Source organism: Taudactylus pleione, unplaced genomic scaffold (assembly GCF_031769625.1).
Source record: "Taudactylus pleione unplaced genomic scaffold, aTauple2 ptg000484l, whole genome shotgun sequence".
NCBI lineage: Eukaryota > Metazoa > Chordata > Amphibia > Anura > Myobatrachidae > Taudactylus > Taudactylus pleione.
This window is the reverse complement of record NW_028284886.1, coordinates 2,666,270-2,683,175: the sequence shown is the minus strand read 5'-3', so window position 1 is coordinate 2,683,175 and position 16,906 is coordinate 2,666,270. Positions and strand designations below refer to the sequence as shown.

At 47.3% G+C, this 16,906-nt stretch overlaps 1 protein-coding gene across 1 annotated transcript in view; it reads left to right on the top strand.

Moving 5' to 3' along the window:
• The window catches only part of CDK10 (cyclin dependent kinase 10), a 49,109-nt gene that overhangs the window by 20,990 nt on the left and 11,213 nt on the right, over window positions 1–16,906 (top strand). Inside the window, exons 6-8 of the mRNA XM_088449390.1 lie at window positions 6,072–6,139; window positions 12,265–12,317; window positions 12,713–12,782. Coding sequence (XP_088305516.1) covers window positions 6,072–6,139; window positions 12,265–12,317; window positions 12,713–12,782 — 191 coding nt within the window. The remainder of the gene's footprint in view (window positions 1–6,071; window positions 6,140–12,264; window positions 12,318–12,712; window positions 12,783–16,906) is intronic.

Below are 16,906 nucleotides of genomic sequence, written 5' to 3'. Positions count from 1 at the left end.
TCCTATACTGCATTGCCCCCAATAGCAGTCCCCCATATGCAGTGCCCCCAGTAGTAGTCCCCCCCCTATACAGTGCCCCCAGTAGTAGTCTGCCGTATACAGTGCCCCCAGTAGCGGCCACACCCCCCATAAAGTGGCCCCAGTAGCGGCCCCCCTGTACAGTGCCCCAGTAGTAGTCCCCCCCCCTCTACAGTGCCCCAAGTAGCGGCCACCCCCCCCCCCCCAATAAAGTGCACCCAGTAGCAGCCACCTACAATACAGTACCCCTTTTTGGCTGGCGGCCCTGGCGAGTGCCATCCTGGCCAATGGGTAGATACACCCTGCTCGCAATTGAAGCATATAATGCTGCAGATCATTTACTCCCGTTAGGAGAATTGAATATAAAACTGGCTCAAAAAATCGGAATCTGTGTGAACAAGCTCTCTGTGTGAAACGCGCATCATCAGCCAGCGCCAGGTCTCCGGGTCTCACAGGGTGCCCATGTGACCCGGCTACCGACGGCGGCAAGACTGCTCAGCGGGACGCTGTTCCCAACCATCCCTCCCCTACCAGACCTCCTTGCAAGGCGACCAGGTAACTCTGTCGTCCCCCTCATCCCGCTTTCACCGGTGATTCCGCCCTGCACTGTGTAATCGCAACAGGGGGATACCGGAGTCAGCAGGGGAAGTAGGAACCGACTGCACTTTTTCTATCTTCATTTTTACCCTGCACCTAGGAGGTCTACATCTCCCTCTGACCCGTTCAATACCCAGTAGGGTAAACGGGGGCAGGGGTGAGTGGTCTTCCCCCAATAGGGCAGGGGTCTTTTCTCTCTATCTTACCAGGATTGGTCTAATTGTATATTGCAATACAATTCATACAATCTATTAGTATATATTCATATGTTCAAGATCTAACTCTGCATTATAATTTTTGATATGAAAACAATAATATAGGCAATTATTTGCTCTGTTTTTTGTGTGATGTAATACTGGATATTGCTGGATTATATATTATATGTGGACTATCTGACGGGATAATTATGAGGATGTGATCAGTCTTGCTATATTTAAACCACACCTATATTTAGACCACATTTTGAGTCTGAGACAGGATTGATTTATTGAAGTGTTTTTTTTACTGTTATATGTCACTTTTATTTTCTTGTTCTGAAGATGGTCTGTACATATGGAAAAATTACAATGGACAATGGTGTATTGAATACGGTAATTAAGTTAAAACTACAGCTTATTGCCATATTAACAGACCCATATTAATTTTTGAGCCAGTTTTATATTCAATTCTCCTAACGGGAGTAAATGATCTGCAGCATTATATGCTTCAATTGCGAGCAGAGTTGTTTTGTATGTCTTTTCATGTTTGTCTGTTTAATTAATTAAAAGTTACGTTTTATGCTGTATTATTAAACTGTATTATGTTGTATTATCATATGTCAAGAGTGCACCAAAAAATGGAAAATGTTCTTTTTTGAGTAATTTTTTTCTTATGGCTCGACAGCCGCTATATGAGCACTTTTGTACTTTCCCAGTGGTGCACCACCAGCTACTTTCTGTGAATTATTAAGGCATTATACCCTGTTTTCAATATAAATAATGCTGGTTATTGATTATTGTATTTCAATGATTGCTTTAAATAATTGATTTTTTTTTTGTCCAGTGCGGTTTCAAATAATCCCCCCCCCCCCTCTTCCCTCATAAGCAAAGTGGTTTTGGTGATGTTAGTTTTACATGTATTAAACATAAGGAAACCTTGAAACAATGCAGAACTCCAGCAACATGGACTGAAATCTGGACATCAAAGCCCCGGACTCCAACCCTTAGGTGTTAAAACTGCATGTAATAAATTGTCAAACCCGCTACTACAGCTTAGCTGACTATAATGTAAAACGCTTCCTGTACTCTACATCCTCTGCCTCACCCCTTTCTATTGCCACAGTTTTTGCACTTGGTCAAAATGTTTCACAAGCTCCTCTGGAGCCTATTTCCACTACTGTAACTTTATTCCCCAGCGCTGCAAGGCTCTGTATTCCTCCTTCCTTCATTTCTAACCTCTCCTGTTCTAACCAAATCGTCTCCCAGCACCCCACCAGCATGGGAAGAGTTGCAGTTGTCTGTATCTGAGCATGAGGATGGCTGGCTAGCCCAATGTTTTCTGGGCCTGGTTCAGACCCGCTCGCGAGCGTTATGCGCTCGCAAGCGGGTCGATGGTGGCCCAGTGCGCATGCGCGTGACCCGCATAGCGACGGGCAAACCGTCGCTCCGGGTCTCGTACCAAAGGGGGCGTGCTGTCGATGTTGAGTGAAAGCACGTCCCCTTTGGTGGGTGGGCCGGGGGAGTGGCTGCCCAAACGGAGGCGTTCCCATGTGAACGCCTCCGTTTGGGGGCGGCCCCACTGAAATCACGAGTGATGTCAGTGGGAGAGATTTCGACTGTGAGAGCCGGAATCTCTCTGGGGCTTGCGGCAACGAGACCCTACCACAAGGGTCTCGTCGCAAGCCCGATGGTCGCGATGGTCTTGACCATTGCGACCATCTTCCTGGCCGCTCGCTATAGCTGTGGGTGGTCACCCACAGCTATGCGAGCGGCCAGGAGGCCGCTCTAAAAAATAAGAAGGCCGGCCCTTATTCAGAGCGAGCGCTCTGTCAGAGCGTCCGGCTCTGAATCGGGGCCTCTGTCCGCAGCCATCATCATTAGTATTTGGACTTACACCCACCCCATGCTGGGTGCAAGAGATCAATCTGAAACAGGAGTCCCACTGCCATTCACCCGCTGCAGAGGCGCACGGAAGCGGCCCACGGAACAGCCCAGTTCCATGTAATTGAATGGTCGCCATCCAGAAATGCTAATTTCATGGAGTGAGTGATCTGTCAACGTGCTGCTCAGTCCGGTCTCACTTGCACTCTCTGTCTGTGAGCGTATGCATGGTCTAGCATATGCGCAGTTGGGGATTGCTTTCTATGGCACACGCTAACTTTGCAGGTATGTGTGCATTTCATCACCTTACCACTGGTGTCCGAGTCAGTGTACTCTGAACTATAATTATTATTATTATTATTATTATGAGCTCTCTTGCTCGATGAGGCTCTCTCCGACCTTGCAGAGCTTCAAACTTCTACTGAAAAACCCACCTGTTCATCAAAGCATAACCTTCCACTATATAACCGTCTCACCAAGTCCCTGTCCCTCCTGCCTCAGCCATCTATAACTTGCCTACTTCCTGCACTCAGGTCCCCATCTACACACTCATGCCTCATGTCATCTGTCTGTCTCCCCTCTCCCCTAGGTTGTAAGCTCCTAGGAGCAGGGTCCTCCTCCCCACTGTCTCACAGCCCTCTTCTCTAGCACTTCTATGACAGCCTTCACCTTCCCAGCTGTACGGTGTATGGAGAATTGTGTTGCTAATTGTTACTTGTGCTCTGTTTATAATTTGGTTACTGTATTGTAATATGTTCTGTGTACCCTGTACTGTTAGATCACAGATCTATAATATGTAAGATCAAATATGTAAGATCACACAGATCTATAATATGTAAGATCACACAGATCTATAATATGTAAGATCATATATGTAAGATCACACAGATCTATAAAAGGTCATATATGTACGATAACATAGATCTATAATATGTAAGGTCATACAGTCAGGTGCATAAATATTGGGACATTGGCAGAATTTTCATATTTTGGCCTCTATTCACCACCGCAATGGCTTTGAAATGAAACAAATAAGATGTGCTTTAACTGCAGACTTTCAGATTTAATTTGAGGGTAATTACATCCAAATCAGGTGAACAGTGTAGGAATTACAACGGTTTCTATATGTGCCTCCCACTTTTTAAGGGGCCAAAAGTAATGGGACTATCAACTCAAAAGCTAGTTCATGGACAGGTGTGGGCTATTCCCTCGTTATTTCATTATCAATTAAGCAGGTAAAAGGTCTGGAGTTGATTCTAGGTGTGACATTTGCATTTGGAATCAGTTGCTGTCGACTCTCAATATGAGATCCAAAGAGCTGTCACTATCAGTGAAGCAAGCCATCATTAGGCTGAAAAATCAAAACAAACCCATCAGAGAGATAGCAAAAACATTAGGTGTGGCCAAATCAACTGTTTGGAACATTCTTAAAAAGAAAGAACGCACCGGAGAGCTCAGCAACACCAAAATACCCGGAAGACCACGGAAAACAACTGTGGTGGATGACAAAATAATTATTTCCCTGGTGAAGAAAAACCCCTTCACAACAGTTGGCCAAATCAAGAACACTCTCCAGGAGGTAGATGTATATGTGTCAAAGTCAACAATCAAGAGAAGACTTCACAAGAGTGAATATAGAGGGTTCACCCCAAGATGTAAACCATTGGTGAGCCACAAAAACAGGAAGACCAGATTACAGTTTGCCAAACAACATCTAAAAAAACCATTACAGTTCTGGAACAACATCCTATTGACAGATGAGACAAAGATCAACTTGTACCAGAGTGATGAGAAGAGAAGGAAAGGAACTGCTCATGATCCAAAACATACCACCTAATTAGTGAAGCATGGTGGTGGTAGTGTCATGGCGTGGGCATGTATGGCTGCCAATGGAACTGGTTCCCTTGTATTTATTGATGATGTGACTGCTGACAAAAGCAGCAGAATGAATTCTGAAGTGTTTCGGGCAATATTATATGCTCATATTCAGTCAAATGCTTCAGAACTCATTGGACGGCGCTTCACAGTGCAGATGGACAATGACCCAAAGCATACTGCAAAAGCAACCAAAGAGTTTTTTAAGGCTAAAAAGTGGAATGTTATGCAATGGCCAAGTCAATCCCCTGACCTGAATCCGATTGAGCATGCATTTCACTTGATGAAGACAAAACTGAAGGGAAAATGCCCCAAGAACAAGCAGGAACTGAAGACATTTGCAGTAGAGGCCTGGCAGAGCATCACCAGGGATGAAACCCAGCGTCTGGTGATGTCTATGCATTCCAGACTTCAGGCTGTAATTGCCTGCAAAGGATTTGCAACAAAGTATTAAAGTGAAAGTTAGATTTAGGATTGTTTAGTTTGTCCCATTACTTTTTGCCCCTTAAAAAGTGGGAGGCACATATAGAAACCGTTGTAATTCCTACACCGTTCACCTGATTTGGATGTAATTACCCTCAAATTAAATCTGAAAGTCTGCAGGTAAAGCACATCTTGTTTGTTTCATTTCAAAGCCATTGTGGTGGTGAATAGAGGACAAAATATGAAAATTCTGTCAATGTCCCAATATTTATGGACCTGACTGTATGTAAGATCACACAGATCTATAATATGTAAAGTCATATATCTAAGATCACAGAGATCTATAATATGGAAGATCACAGAGATCTATAATATGTAAAGTCATATATCTAAGATCACAGAGATCTATAATATGTAAGGTCATATATGTATGCTGCCGAACACTTGTGGTGCCATATAAATAAATGATGATGATAATAATAGTAATAATGTAATGTGACATAAATCGTGAGTTTAGTTCTGTTAGATTAGTGAAGGGTAAATGACTTATCATACAGAGCCAGTGATCACATAATAGCTGCTATATGATAGGGACCTCGCACATATATTATAACTGTGTGACTCCAATACAGATAATCCACACAGCCGAATAATATGTCAGCATATAGTGTCCATAGGTCTTCTCCGCACAGGGTGTTGTGTTATAAAATATCTAATGCTGACTTGGTGGCAGGGGTCACAGTATAAATAAAGCAGGAAAGGATTGTCACTCCGCTATGTATTGGGAGTCAGAGAGTACCAGGCCGTGATCATGGTCAGCTCAGTATATGGTGTATGTATTCTCCCGGGTAGTTCAGTCAGCTAAAATAACACATGACACGTTTTCTCAGGGAACATTCCTGTTTCATCAGAGGCATCTGAAATATAATAGTGCTCCTCTAAGTTCCTGAATATGTGTAAAAGTAGCTCCTTTGTTTAGGAAGGCTTGTATTTTATTGGTCCTTTCAAAGTGTCTCTGACTATAGTGAGCTGCCCCCCTTTGGTCCTTTAATAGACTTTGTCATTTATATCCTGACACAGGTAAAATGCATTTGCTTCCAGCTACTCACGGGCCTCCAGTATCTGCATGAAAATTTCATAGTGCACAGGTAGAATATTTTAAATAACAAAATAATAAATACATGTATATTTGTGGTATTTTTTGTGTGTAGTCCATTGGCTGGTTGGGAATGAGAGCTCAGGACAGTGGCAGCACTCGTGAATGTACTGAGACGGGTCACAGGTTCTGTGACTTGCTGAGAGTTGGCAGTTTGGGAACTCTGTTGAGAATTAATTATAGTACAATCAGCTGCCTTAAAAAACATTATTTATCCTTCATCCATGGGGGGACACTGTAGTTACATTGAAGTATAGATGGTGATGTGTGGAGCCTGGCACCTTAAATGAACCCCGTCTGACTTCAGTTTAGTTTAAGTGAATTTAGAGCCGGGCGCCTGTTCGACTGTGGGCAGCCTGGTACAATTTTTTTTTTCTTTACTAGTTCTTACTAACCAGCTGGGCAGACCCTATGCTGCCCCAGAGTCTGCCTGCACATATTGAGCCTCCGGAGGGACCTGCCACAAGTCAGCATCCTTGTCCCAATACGCAGTGTCCACAGACACTGCGGCTCCACCGGGCACTGGAGGGGACGGCGGCGGCTGTAAGTAGGACCTGTCTACTGCTGACCGGTGCCAAAGTTATATTTGCTCTACCATCCCATTAGGGACATGCGGGCACTATATGCCAGCTGCTGCAAGCAGCGGCCTTTACCATTTGAACAACCGTGGTGGGAGGGATGAAGGCGGGGCTTATTGTCAGCGCCCTCCATGGTTGCCCTCGATCAGGAGCTGCATTGGGAGCCTCCTCAGAGATGCTCCCATTGGAACCCAGCATGCCTGTTAATTCGAATGGAGAGGGATTGGTCCACCCTATTCTCCTGAACGCGCGTCTGCATGCAGACAGCCTGCCATCTTCCTGCAGCTACAGCATGGTTCAACCCTCACTGCACAGAGATTCACTACAGAGACACTGTGCATGGACACCGCTCTATCATCCACTCCACCTATACGGTGTTGGGTCTGTGAATTACATTGGAGGGGACCCTGGTGCAGATATAGGGCCTGATTCAGCAAGGATCGCAATTGCAAAGCTGCACGCAGACAGCTTTGCAATTGCGATCCTTGCAATAATGCAAATGCAGCAGAAGGTCGCAGGCTGGGATCACCATCACGACCATCGGTGGTCGATGGTCGTGATGGTAGAGAGCGCTGGGCGGTCGGACAGCTGAGTAAGCCTCAGCTTACTCTTGCTGGTCAGCTTGGGAGCCCAGAAGACTGCGTACGTCCACGCAGTCTCTGGGCTGGCCACTCCTGGAAAACAGGGCAGACACGCCCCGTTTCCGGGAAAGCTGGACACCACCGCACCGCCCCTCAGGCAGAGGCATTTAAGGGCTTGTGTGCAATTGAGTAGGACCCATCTGCACACTAATCAGAAATCTGCGTTCAGCAGTGCACTTGCGTGCATTGCTGAATCAAGCCCATAGTTTCTTAGTCACACTTGTATATCTGTGTGCTAATATGGTAACCAGTCAGCAGGGGACTTAGGGCCTGATTCAGAGCCGAACGCTCTGACCAGAGCGCTCGCTCTGAATCAGTGCCCTCCTCCATGAAAATGGAGCGGCCTCCTGGCCGCTCGCATAGCTGTGGGTGACCACCCACAGCATATGCGAGCGTCCATGATGATGGTCGCGATGGTCTTGACCATCGCGACCATCGGGCTTGCGACGGAGACCCTGCGGTAGGGTCTCGCTGCCGCAAGCCCTGGAGTGATTTTGGCTCTATCACAGCCAAAATCGCTCCCACTGACATCACTAGTGATGTCAGAGGGCCGGCTTCAGACAGTAGGCGTTCCCATGGGAACGCCTCCGTCTGGCAGGCACGCCCACCAAAGGGGGCGTGCTGTCAATCAACATCGACAGCACGCCCCCTTTGGTGTGAGACCCGGAGCGATGGAGAGCCCGTCGCTCGCCGGGTCTCGCGCATGCGCACGACGGAGCTCCCTCCGTCGTGCGCATGCGTAGTGGGGGAACATCGACCCGCTTGCGAGCGGGTCTGAATGACTCCCTTATTCAGTAAGATAGTACTATATTATCTCTCTACTGGGGTTTAGTCTCTCTCTCTCTCTCTCTCTCTCTCTCTCTCTCTCTCTCTCTCTCTCAGCTGCGAATGGTTCACTTGTCACTTTGTCATTGTTGCACTATTATTTGCATGCTATATTCTAAACATTACAAACTGTGGGTTCTGACTGTTGAATTTATTCTCCTATATTGCCTCTACCCTTTCACAATATGTCTGGGAAGGGCAATATTGCAGGAGCGGTCCCTGAAAAGGGCGGAACTGTTCAAAACGTCTTCGCTTGTGACAGCATCAGTGCCCAAGAGTGCGTCTCCTCCTGTATGCTGCGGCTTGGGTGGCAATGCTGGCCAGGGTCATGGTGGAATTGTCTCAAAAACTGGCAGCTCCCAATCAAGTGAGATCAGCCCCTTCTCTTGCACTCAGTCAATTGGCACCTCAGCCTTTTCGGTCACTTGAGCCATCCTGTTCCCAAGGTTTAGCCAGCTCAGTCCAAAGGTGGGTAAAGACCTCCTCCTCTCTCAAGCGTTCCTCGTCCAGAGGTTCAGAAGAGTCAAGCAGTCCGAACAGTCCCCAGAAGTGGCGCCTTTCTGCTATTTTCCAGGTGTGAGAAGAGGCTAATTCGGACGGCTCATTTTAAGGAAAAGAGCTTCTTGATGAATCACAACTAGATGTACCTGATGAAGACGCAACTGACACACAGGGCATAGAAGACTTAATTAACAGTACGCCAGATTTTAAACTTCTCGGGTAAATAAAGCCGTAGAAAAATGGGGAGACATTCTTGCGGAAGGCCTTCGCTCGGGTATTCCCAGGGCTAATCCCATTTTCTGGTAGAGCACATAAAAGAATCATCCACTTATTTGGGAGAGGCTCTCGGAGGCCAGACCTGCAGAAAAACATTCAGCATGATTGGTAACTGGCCCAAATTGGGGATCCTACAGTGGGAGCACGTCTCCTTCGGTTACAATACATCTGGTTCCTGACTTGTGCTGATCCTCTTGGTGGGGTACAAAATATCCTCTTGGTGGGGTACAAGATAGAATTTCTAGGCACACCTTCTTGGATATTCTTTTCCACAGGTCTCCTGGCTTCTCACCAGAGACGTTTGGCTTTGAAAAAGGCAGTAAAACTTCTTTCCACAGGGGTTGTCTTCCCAATCCAGATAGTTCGGAGATCACAGGGATTTTATTCAAACCTCTTTGTAGTACTAAAGCCAGACTGTTTGGTACATCCAATACTAAATCTAAAATCACTAAATTCAAAATGGAATCCCTGTGCTTAGTGATAGGGAACATGAAGAAAAGGGAATTCCTTGTATCCTTGGAATGCTTATTTACACATCCCTATCTGGGAACCCCATCAAACCCTCCTTTTGTTTTGTGATACGGAACTCCCATTTTCAGTTCAGAACCTTTCCATTCGGCCTATCCTCTGCCCCACGGGTATTCGCCAAGTGATGGCGCTAATGATTGCTCACCTTCAATCGTTGGGGGTAACGATTGTCTCGTATCTCGACGATATTTTTACCAAAGGCTCTGGCCCTGATTCAGAGCCGGACGCTCTGACAGAGCGCTCGCTCTGAATCAGGGCCGTCCTTCCTGATTTTAGAGCGGCCTCCTGGCCGCTCGCATAGCTGTGGGTGACCACCCACAGCTATAGCAAGTGGCCAAAAAGATGGTCGGGATGGTCAAGACCATCGCGACCATCGGGCTTGCGACGAGACCCTTGTGGTAGGGTCTCATCTGCCGCAAGCCCTGGAGTGCTTTTGGCTCTATCAGAGCCAAAAGCACTTCCACTGACATCACTTGTGATGTCAGTGTGGCCGGCCCCAGATGGTAGGCGTTCCCATGGGAACGCCTCCGTCTGGCCAGGCACGTCCATCAAAGGGGGCGTGCTGTCACTCACCATCGACAGCACGCCCCCTTTGTAGCGAGACCCATAGCGACGGCTTGCCCGTCGCTATCCGGGTCTCGCGCATGTGCACAACGGAGCCGGGTCCGTCGTGCGCATGCGCACTGGCCCAACATCGACCCGCTTGCGAGCGCGTCTGAATCAGGCCCTCTGTCTGTAGTCATTCTACACTCCTACTGACACACTCATATCCCTTGGGTGGATTGTTAAGAGTCCCCTAGTCATGGAGGAGACGGTACGCATTCCTTTGGTGGGCGGAAAGTCATGTACCACCATAGTGGCTGTATTCATTCCAGGGGTCGAAAATTGGGAGGCAGATTATCTCAGCTGTCAGGATCTTCACTTTGTGGAGTGGTCCCTTCATCCAGATTTCTTCCAGGATCTGGTAGCAAGGTAGGGGATGCCGGACGTCAATCTTGCAGCATTTCGGCTCAACAACAAGGTTCCCCTTTATTGCTCTAAAACTAAAGACTCTAGCGGCGGACGGTCTTTCAGTGCAGTGGACTTTCCGTTTGATATATCTGTTCCCAACGATTTGTCTTCTTGTTCCGGTTCTAAAACGCATAAAATGGGAACAAGTGTCAGTGATCCTTGTTGCCCCAAATTGGCCACGTTGCGGGCAGTACTGGGACTTTCTATATCTGCTGAAGGACGATCCATGGCTTCTTCCTCTTTGTCCGGACCTCATGCAACAAGATTCCTTCGTTCACCCTGCATTACATCAGCTACATTTAATGGCATGGCTGTGGAGTCCTCCATATTGAGAGTGAAGGGCATTCCAGAGGTGGTAATTCCTACTATGCTACAGGCTTGTAAGCCAGTCTCCACCACACATTACCACCGCATTTGGCAGGGTTTATGTGGTTTTGTGCGAGCAGAATGCTTTCCCTCCTTCTTCTTTTAGTCTCTCCCATCTGCTGCTGTTTCTTCAAGTGGGTCTCGATGCAGGGTTGTGCTCTGGATCCTTGAATGTGCAGGTCTCAGCGCGGTCAGTCTTTTCCAGTGCAATTTGGCATTGCTTCCTGAACTGCAAACTTTTATGCAAGGTGTTCTCCATCTCCAGACCCCATTTCTTTCTCCCACAGCTCTGTGAGACTTATATCTTGTCGTACAATTTTTACAATCAGATCTTTGAACTGCTTGACTCTGTTTGCGTTGAAATAGTTCACTTGGAAGACAAACTCCTAATAATTGCCTCTGCCAAGAAGGTATCCAAGCTAAGTGCTTTTGTCTTGTCACTCTCCTTATCTGGTATTTCATGACTACCTGGCGGAGCGAAGTACTAAAACCTCCTTCTTGCTGAAGGTTGTCTCCAAATTCCACATCAATCAGCTAAGTGTGGTTCTGGTTCTGTTCAGGACCGATGCTGCTGCACATTTTTTGGATGTAGTCTAGGCTTTCCAATTATGTTTACTGTACTTCGATCATATGTAAGACTGACGACTTGTTTGTCATCTATGATTCAACTTTAAAGCAAACCATATCTCGGTGGATCTGAGCAGTTATCAGTCAGGCCCTAGGCTGGCCAGGGTCTGCCAAAGTTTAGGCTGATTCCACTTGCTTGGTGGGTACCTCGTGGGCTGCACGCCATGGGCTTCGGCTGCTAAGCTGTGTCTGACTGCCACCTTGTCTAAAATGCATAATTTTGTCTAATTCTATCATTTTGACACATTTGGTTGTGTTCGGCTGTTGTGTTCCTCTTTTCGTACCTTCCTCTGTCTCTACTTGGGCTTGGTTAAACTCTGAAGTATTGTGGGGTATAGTGAGGGAGGAGCCGATTTCAAATTATCTAGGATTTAAAGTGCCAAGCGCCACATACCACCATCTATACTTCATTGTCACTCCAGTTTCCCCCATGGAATCGGAGAAATGGCTTGTACTGGCAAGTACAAAAATCCTGTTTTTTATTTTTATTGAAATTGCCCTTCGCCTTTAAAGTGTTTGCACCCATGGCAAGCAGCTATTTCCAGACATAACTGAAGAGTTGGCAGCTTATCAGTCTACTGGGGAAAGAGTGGCATCACCTTGTGAATTCATGGGCTGCATTCTCATCAAGATTGGGTCAGCCTACAAAGTGGCAGCCCTTGTGTAAGGGTGAACGTTACAATTTACAATGACGTTATGTTAATTCAATTCTTCCTGTCTTTCCGCCTGCTGTAATATTTAAATCCTACATTTTATTTGGACAGAGATCTGAAGGTGTCCAACCTGCTCATGACCGATAAAGGCTGCGTGAAAATCGGTAAGCCACATTTTTTCCCACCAGTCATTAAATCCTTTCTGCTTTTAGCTTGGCTAGACCATGCCTCCCAACTGGCCCAACGCTGGCGGGATTGGCCTGATTTCAGTGAATTATAATTTTTCCCGAATTGTGGGACGTTTGGGGGTATGTCCCAGCTCACTATGGCAATTCAAGGGTGTTTTAAATTAACAGGGAGGGATGCGGTTGAACTAGCACTTCAGATGGACCTGGCATGTACCCCAGGGTCGTGGCTATGGCTATGGCCACAGGGCTATGACCATAACATGGCCCATACGCTGCCTACATTGAGTTAGCCTTGTCCATTTGTCAATTTAAATGTTGGGATTTGTTCTAAATTGTCAGACTGAACATGAATTGTAATTTTTTTTTTCCAGCTGATTTTGGTCTTGCTCGTGCGTACAGTGTTCCCGCAAAGCAAATGACTCCTAAAGTGGTGACTCTCTGGTGAGTAACTGGCACGGAAGGGTTAAACGAAAAACAGCACTTCAGAACAGCGTTAATTACCACCTTAAACCATCTATACATTCATAATAATTAATACTGCAGACCACATGAAAAAGGATTGTTTTGAAACTTAATTTATTACATTAAATGTAAAAACAACTGCACAATCATGAATAATAAAAAAAAAAAAAACCTTCAAAGAGAATAAAGCATGGTTTATATATACAGAGACAGTGACAAACCAGATCGCTTTGAATTGATGATGACTAATTCAGATTAAAAAATAATACTGTATTTACTGTAAATCCAACAAAAGACTGTGTGTGTATATATATATATATATATATATATATATATTTATATATATATATTATGATCTTGCGGCGTCCCGCTTGTAGAACAAAACAAAACTAGAGCAAGAAAAATGATATTGGTGTGAGAGGGACTCCCGTTGGTGCACATGCAGCGGTGCGAGGGGTCAGACAGCACACTTGCGCCGAGGGCTGCCGGCATGGGTGCTGTCAGGCGCTCCGGACTTGGTTCAGTCCCCGACTGTCTAATCACTTAGGTCCGCCTTGTTGAGGACGTCCCCCAGTGTTCGGTGTTACGGAGCTGATTCCAGTGTCTAGCGTGGGGGTAAGCCGGGTCAAAGCTTGTGAAGGCCGATCGCCGGGTATCCTGCCACTACGGAGACTCCCCTGTTAGCCGGGTTAGCCTAAGTGATTAGGCAGTCTGGAGCTGAACCAAGTCCGGAGCGCCTGACAGCACCCACGCCGACCGCCCTCGGCGCAAGTGTGCTGTCTGACCCCTCGCACCGCTGCATGTGCACCAACGGGAGTCCCTCTCACACCAATATAATTTTTCTTGCTCTAGTTTTGTTTTGTTCTACAAGCGGAACGCCGCTTAATTGACTATATATTTTTATCTGAATCAATCTGAACAATATATATAAAACCCACAGCCATTTTGTGAGGGACATTTAACCTCTTATCCACTCAATTGGATTACAAAAGGAAGCCTGAATGCACTACCACTGACTGACAAAATAAGGATATCAACTTTCATCTGCCAGCATATATGCATTTTTCTTGTTTGAATAGTGTTTAACTACAAAACCAGTTAATTCTCATTTATTAACAGGCTGCTAAATTTACTGGTTATTATAATATGGTTTAATTTCATTAAATGTGTTTGATCAAGATCATAGTATATGTATGTATTTGTGTATATATATATATATATATATATATATATATACACAGTCTTTTGGATTTACAGTAAATATAGTATTATTCTTGAATCTGAATTAGTCATCATCAATTCAAAGCGATCTGGTATGTCACTGTATATACATCTACACATTCTATGTATGATAAGTGCAGCACTTTTCTTTATTTGTATACTTGCTAATTAGGTTGGACCCTGATATGTGCAGCTGCTATCAAAAGCATAGTGTATGTCCCATGTGATCCACAGTGCGCAAAAAATCAATACACCTCATGGTTTATATATACACCTCGACGGTCTTCACTGAGACTCTCCTCCCTTCAGTAATCACAGCTGTGGTTAATTACTCACCAAAATAAAACATAGTAATAAATTGTCATACCACATTACTGTAGCACCTTCAAAACAAGCAGAGAGGTGTTGGGTGGAGTCGGGGTCAGACTGGCCCACAGCGGTACAGGGGAAAACCCTGGTGATCTCCACTGCCGAAGGGCCTGCTCCAGGGATCAGGTGAACTGGGTGCTTGGTTCACTTTTGTGCAAACTTCACCAAGTTTCACCCTCCTGCCAATCAACCCGTCGTCTTATCTTTGTGGCTGCGAGCTTTATCATAATGAGCAGAGCTTCTGCCAGTGATTGGAGACTTTGTAGCTCTGCGCTTATTCACTAATGTACCATTAGGTCATCCTAGTGGTAAGTGCTTAACCACTTAACGGATAATTTTTTTTTCTTTCTAAAAACTGATCTTTCTACTTCAGGGTCCATAGGGTATCCACAGGATACCTTGGGGTATAGGTGTGACGTCAGTCGCAGGGCACCAAAGAGTTAAGCTTTCAGCCTCCCAGGATGCACTAGGTCCCCCTCCTATACCCCGCCCCCGGGCCAAGGCACCTCAGTTTAGTTTGGTGCCCGGCCGGAGTCGGGTGCACCTGTTGGAGTGGGGGCTAGAAGAGCCCCTGAAGCTTTTTCTTCATGCAGCTGTGGCTGCTTATCTGGATGAACAGCATGGACAGTCAGTCCTGACGTCCATGCTGTCTTCCCTACACCCCGCCGGTACCAGAACGCCGGTACTGATCCGGGGATGCTGGTGGGCGTCTGGGGTCACAGCTAGCGGTGACCCCAGATGCTCCGGACCATGGCCGGATTCAAGGGGGACAGAGGTAAGCAGCGGGGTCCCGCGGTGGGTCCCCGCTGATCACATGGTCCTAAGTCCCCAGGCAGGGGGCTTCCTGGGGACTGGCTGCAGCGTGGAGCCAGGCGACCAACCTGCGCTTCCACTACCCCCTGGGACAGCGGACCGCAGCAGAGCGGTAGCGCTGCGGCGTCCCAGGGGTTAAATGCATGCCAGGGGAGCGCGCCTTCCCTGTCTCACAGCCGGCGCCTCCCCCGCTGCACACAGCCCTCTCTGCATGCTGCCGACTGGTCCTGTGGCAGCGCTCCTCCCCCAGGCCAGCCTCCTCTCTGCTCCTCGGCGGCCATCTTCTCCAGAACGCATGGTGAACGCTGCTGGAAGCGCTGGACGGAAGCATCGTGGTCTGGGTCCCCCCGCATACCTCTCCTCCGCTGTGGCTCAGGTCTGTGTATGCAGCGCTGTGGCCTACCAGGCCCTGTGTCTGTGTAGTTGAGTAATCAGCGCTGTTAGTGCAGGAATTGTTATTTCTCTGCATTGTATGTGACTGTGCTAGCGCTGCCTGTAACTTTTCTTCTCTAAACTGTCAGCTTTATTACTGTCCCTGTTCTTCTGCTAAAGCCCTTGCGGTGCGGTGCTGCAGGGTGGTCTCTCGCCTATTTAATACTTAATTGGTGAGAGAGGTCACATACGTGGTGCCATCATGTCTGAAAGTGATTTTCCCCTCCGGCTACAGTGTACCACGTGCAAAGTACCGTTAGCGGAGGGGGAGGGTAGCGCGGAGGGCCTTTGCCGGCAGTGTTTGTCCATGGCGCGGCCTATTACGGTTACAGCACCGGTACAGGAGCCGCCCTGGGCTTGTTTCGCTCAGGCGTTAACAGCTTTAGTGGGCCAGTTAGCTCCGCAGCCCGCGTTTACTCCGATGGGTTTGTCCCAGCAGTCTGTGGTGTCGTCACCCATGCAGGGGTTCCCACGACAATTGGTGGTACCCCACAGTCTCCCTATTTTCCCGCTCCCGGGTTCTCAGGAGCCAGCGTGGGTTAACTCCCTGACGAGTTCTGTACAGCACTTGTCGGATGTGTTGCAAGGGGAGTCTGTGATGCGGCCTCATAAAAGGCCGGTGGCGTCTCTTTCCGCTCCTTATGAGGATGACGAAGGGACGTCTGATGATGGGGAGATTCTGGATCCTTACGATCAGGAATCTCTCCATACTAAGGACGCTGATGCTAAGTCCAAAGTATATATTTCTGGACTTATTCGGGCGGTCCGCACAGCCTTGGTGATTGAGGACGAAGTTCCCCCAGCGGCTAAATCTAAGTATGCCTTTTTCAAAGATGTGAAGGGCGATGCCACAGTCTTTCCTCTTTCGGGTCAGTTGGTGGACCATTTAGAGGAGGCGTGGAAACAACCTGGCAAAAGATACCAGCCGCAGAGACGCCTGGCGGTGGCTTATCCGTTCGCGGATAATTATTTTGCTAAGTGGGAATCCCCTCCACAGGTGGATTCTCACGTGACCCGTCTTGTCCGTAGTGCCACATTGCCGATGCCATCCATGTCCTCCCTTAAGGATGCTACGGACCGCAAGGTAGAAATCTGCCTGAAGTCCGCTTATTCCCTTGCAGGGGGGGCAGCACGGCCGGCTATGGCCATTTGCTGGGTTGCCAGAGCGATGGAGCGCTGGGCGGATTCATTAGAGGCTTCTTTTGAATCCGACTGTCCGGCCGAACAGGCGGAGTTGATTGGCAATCTCCGTGATTCGGCCACCTACA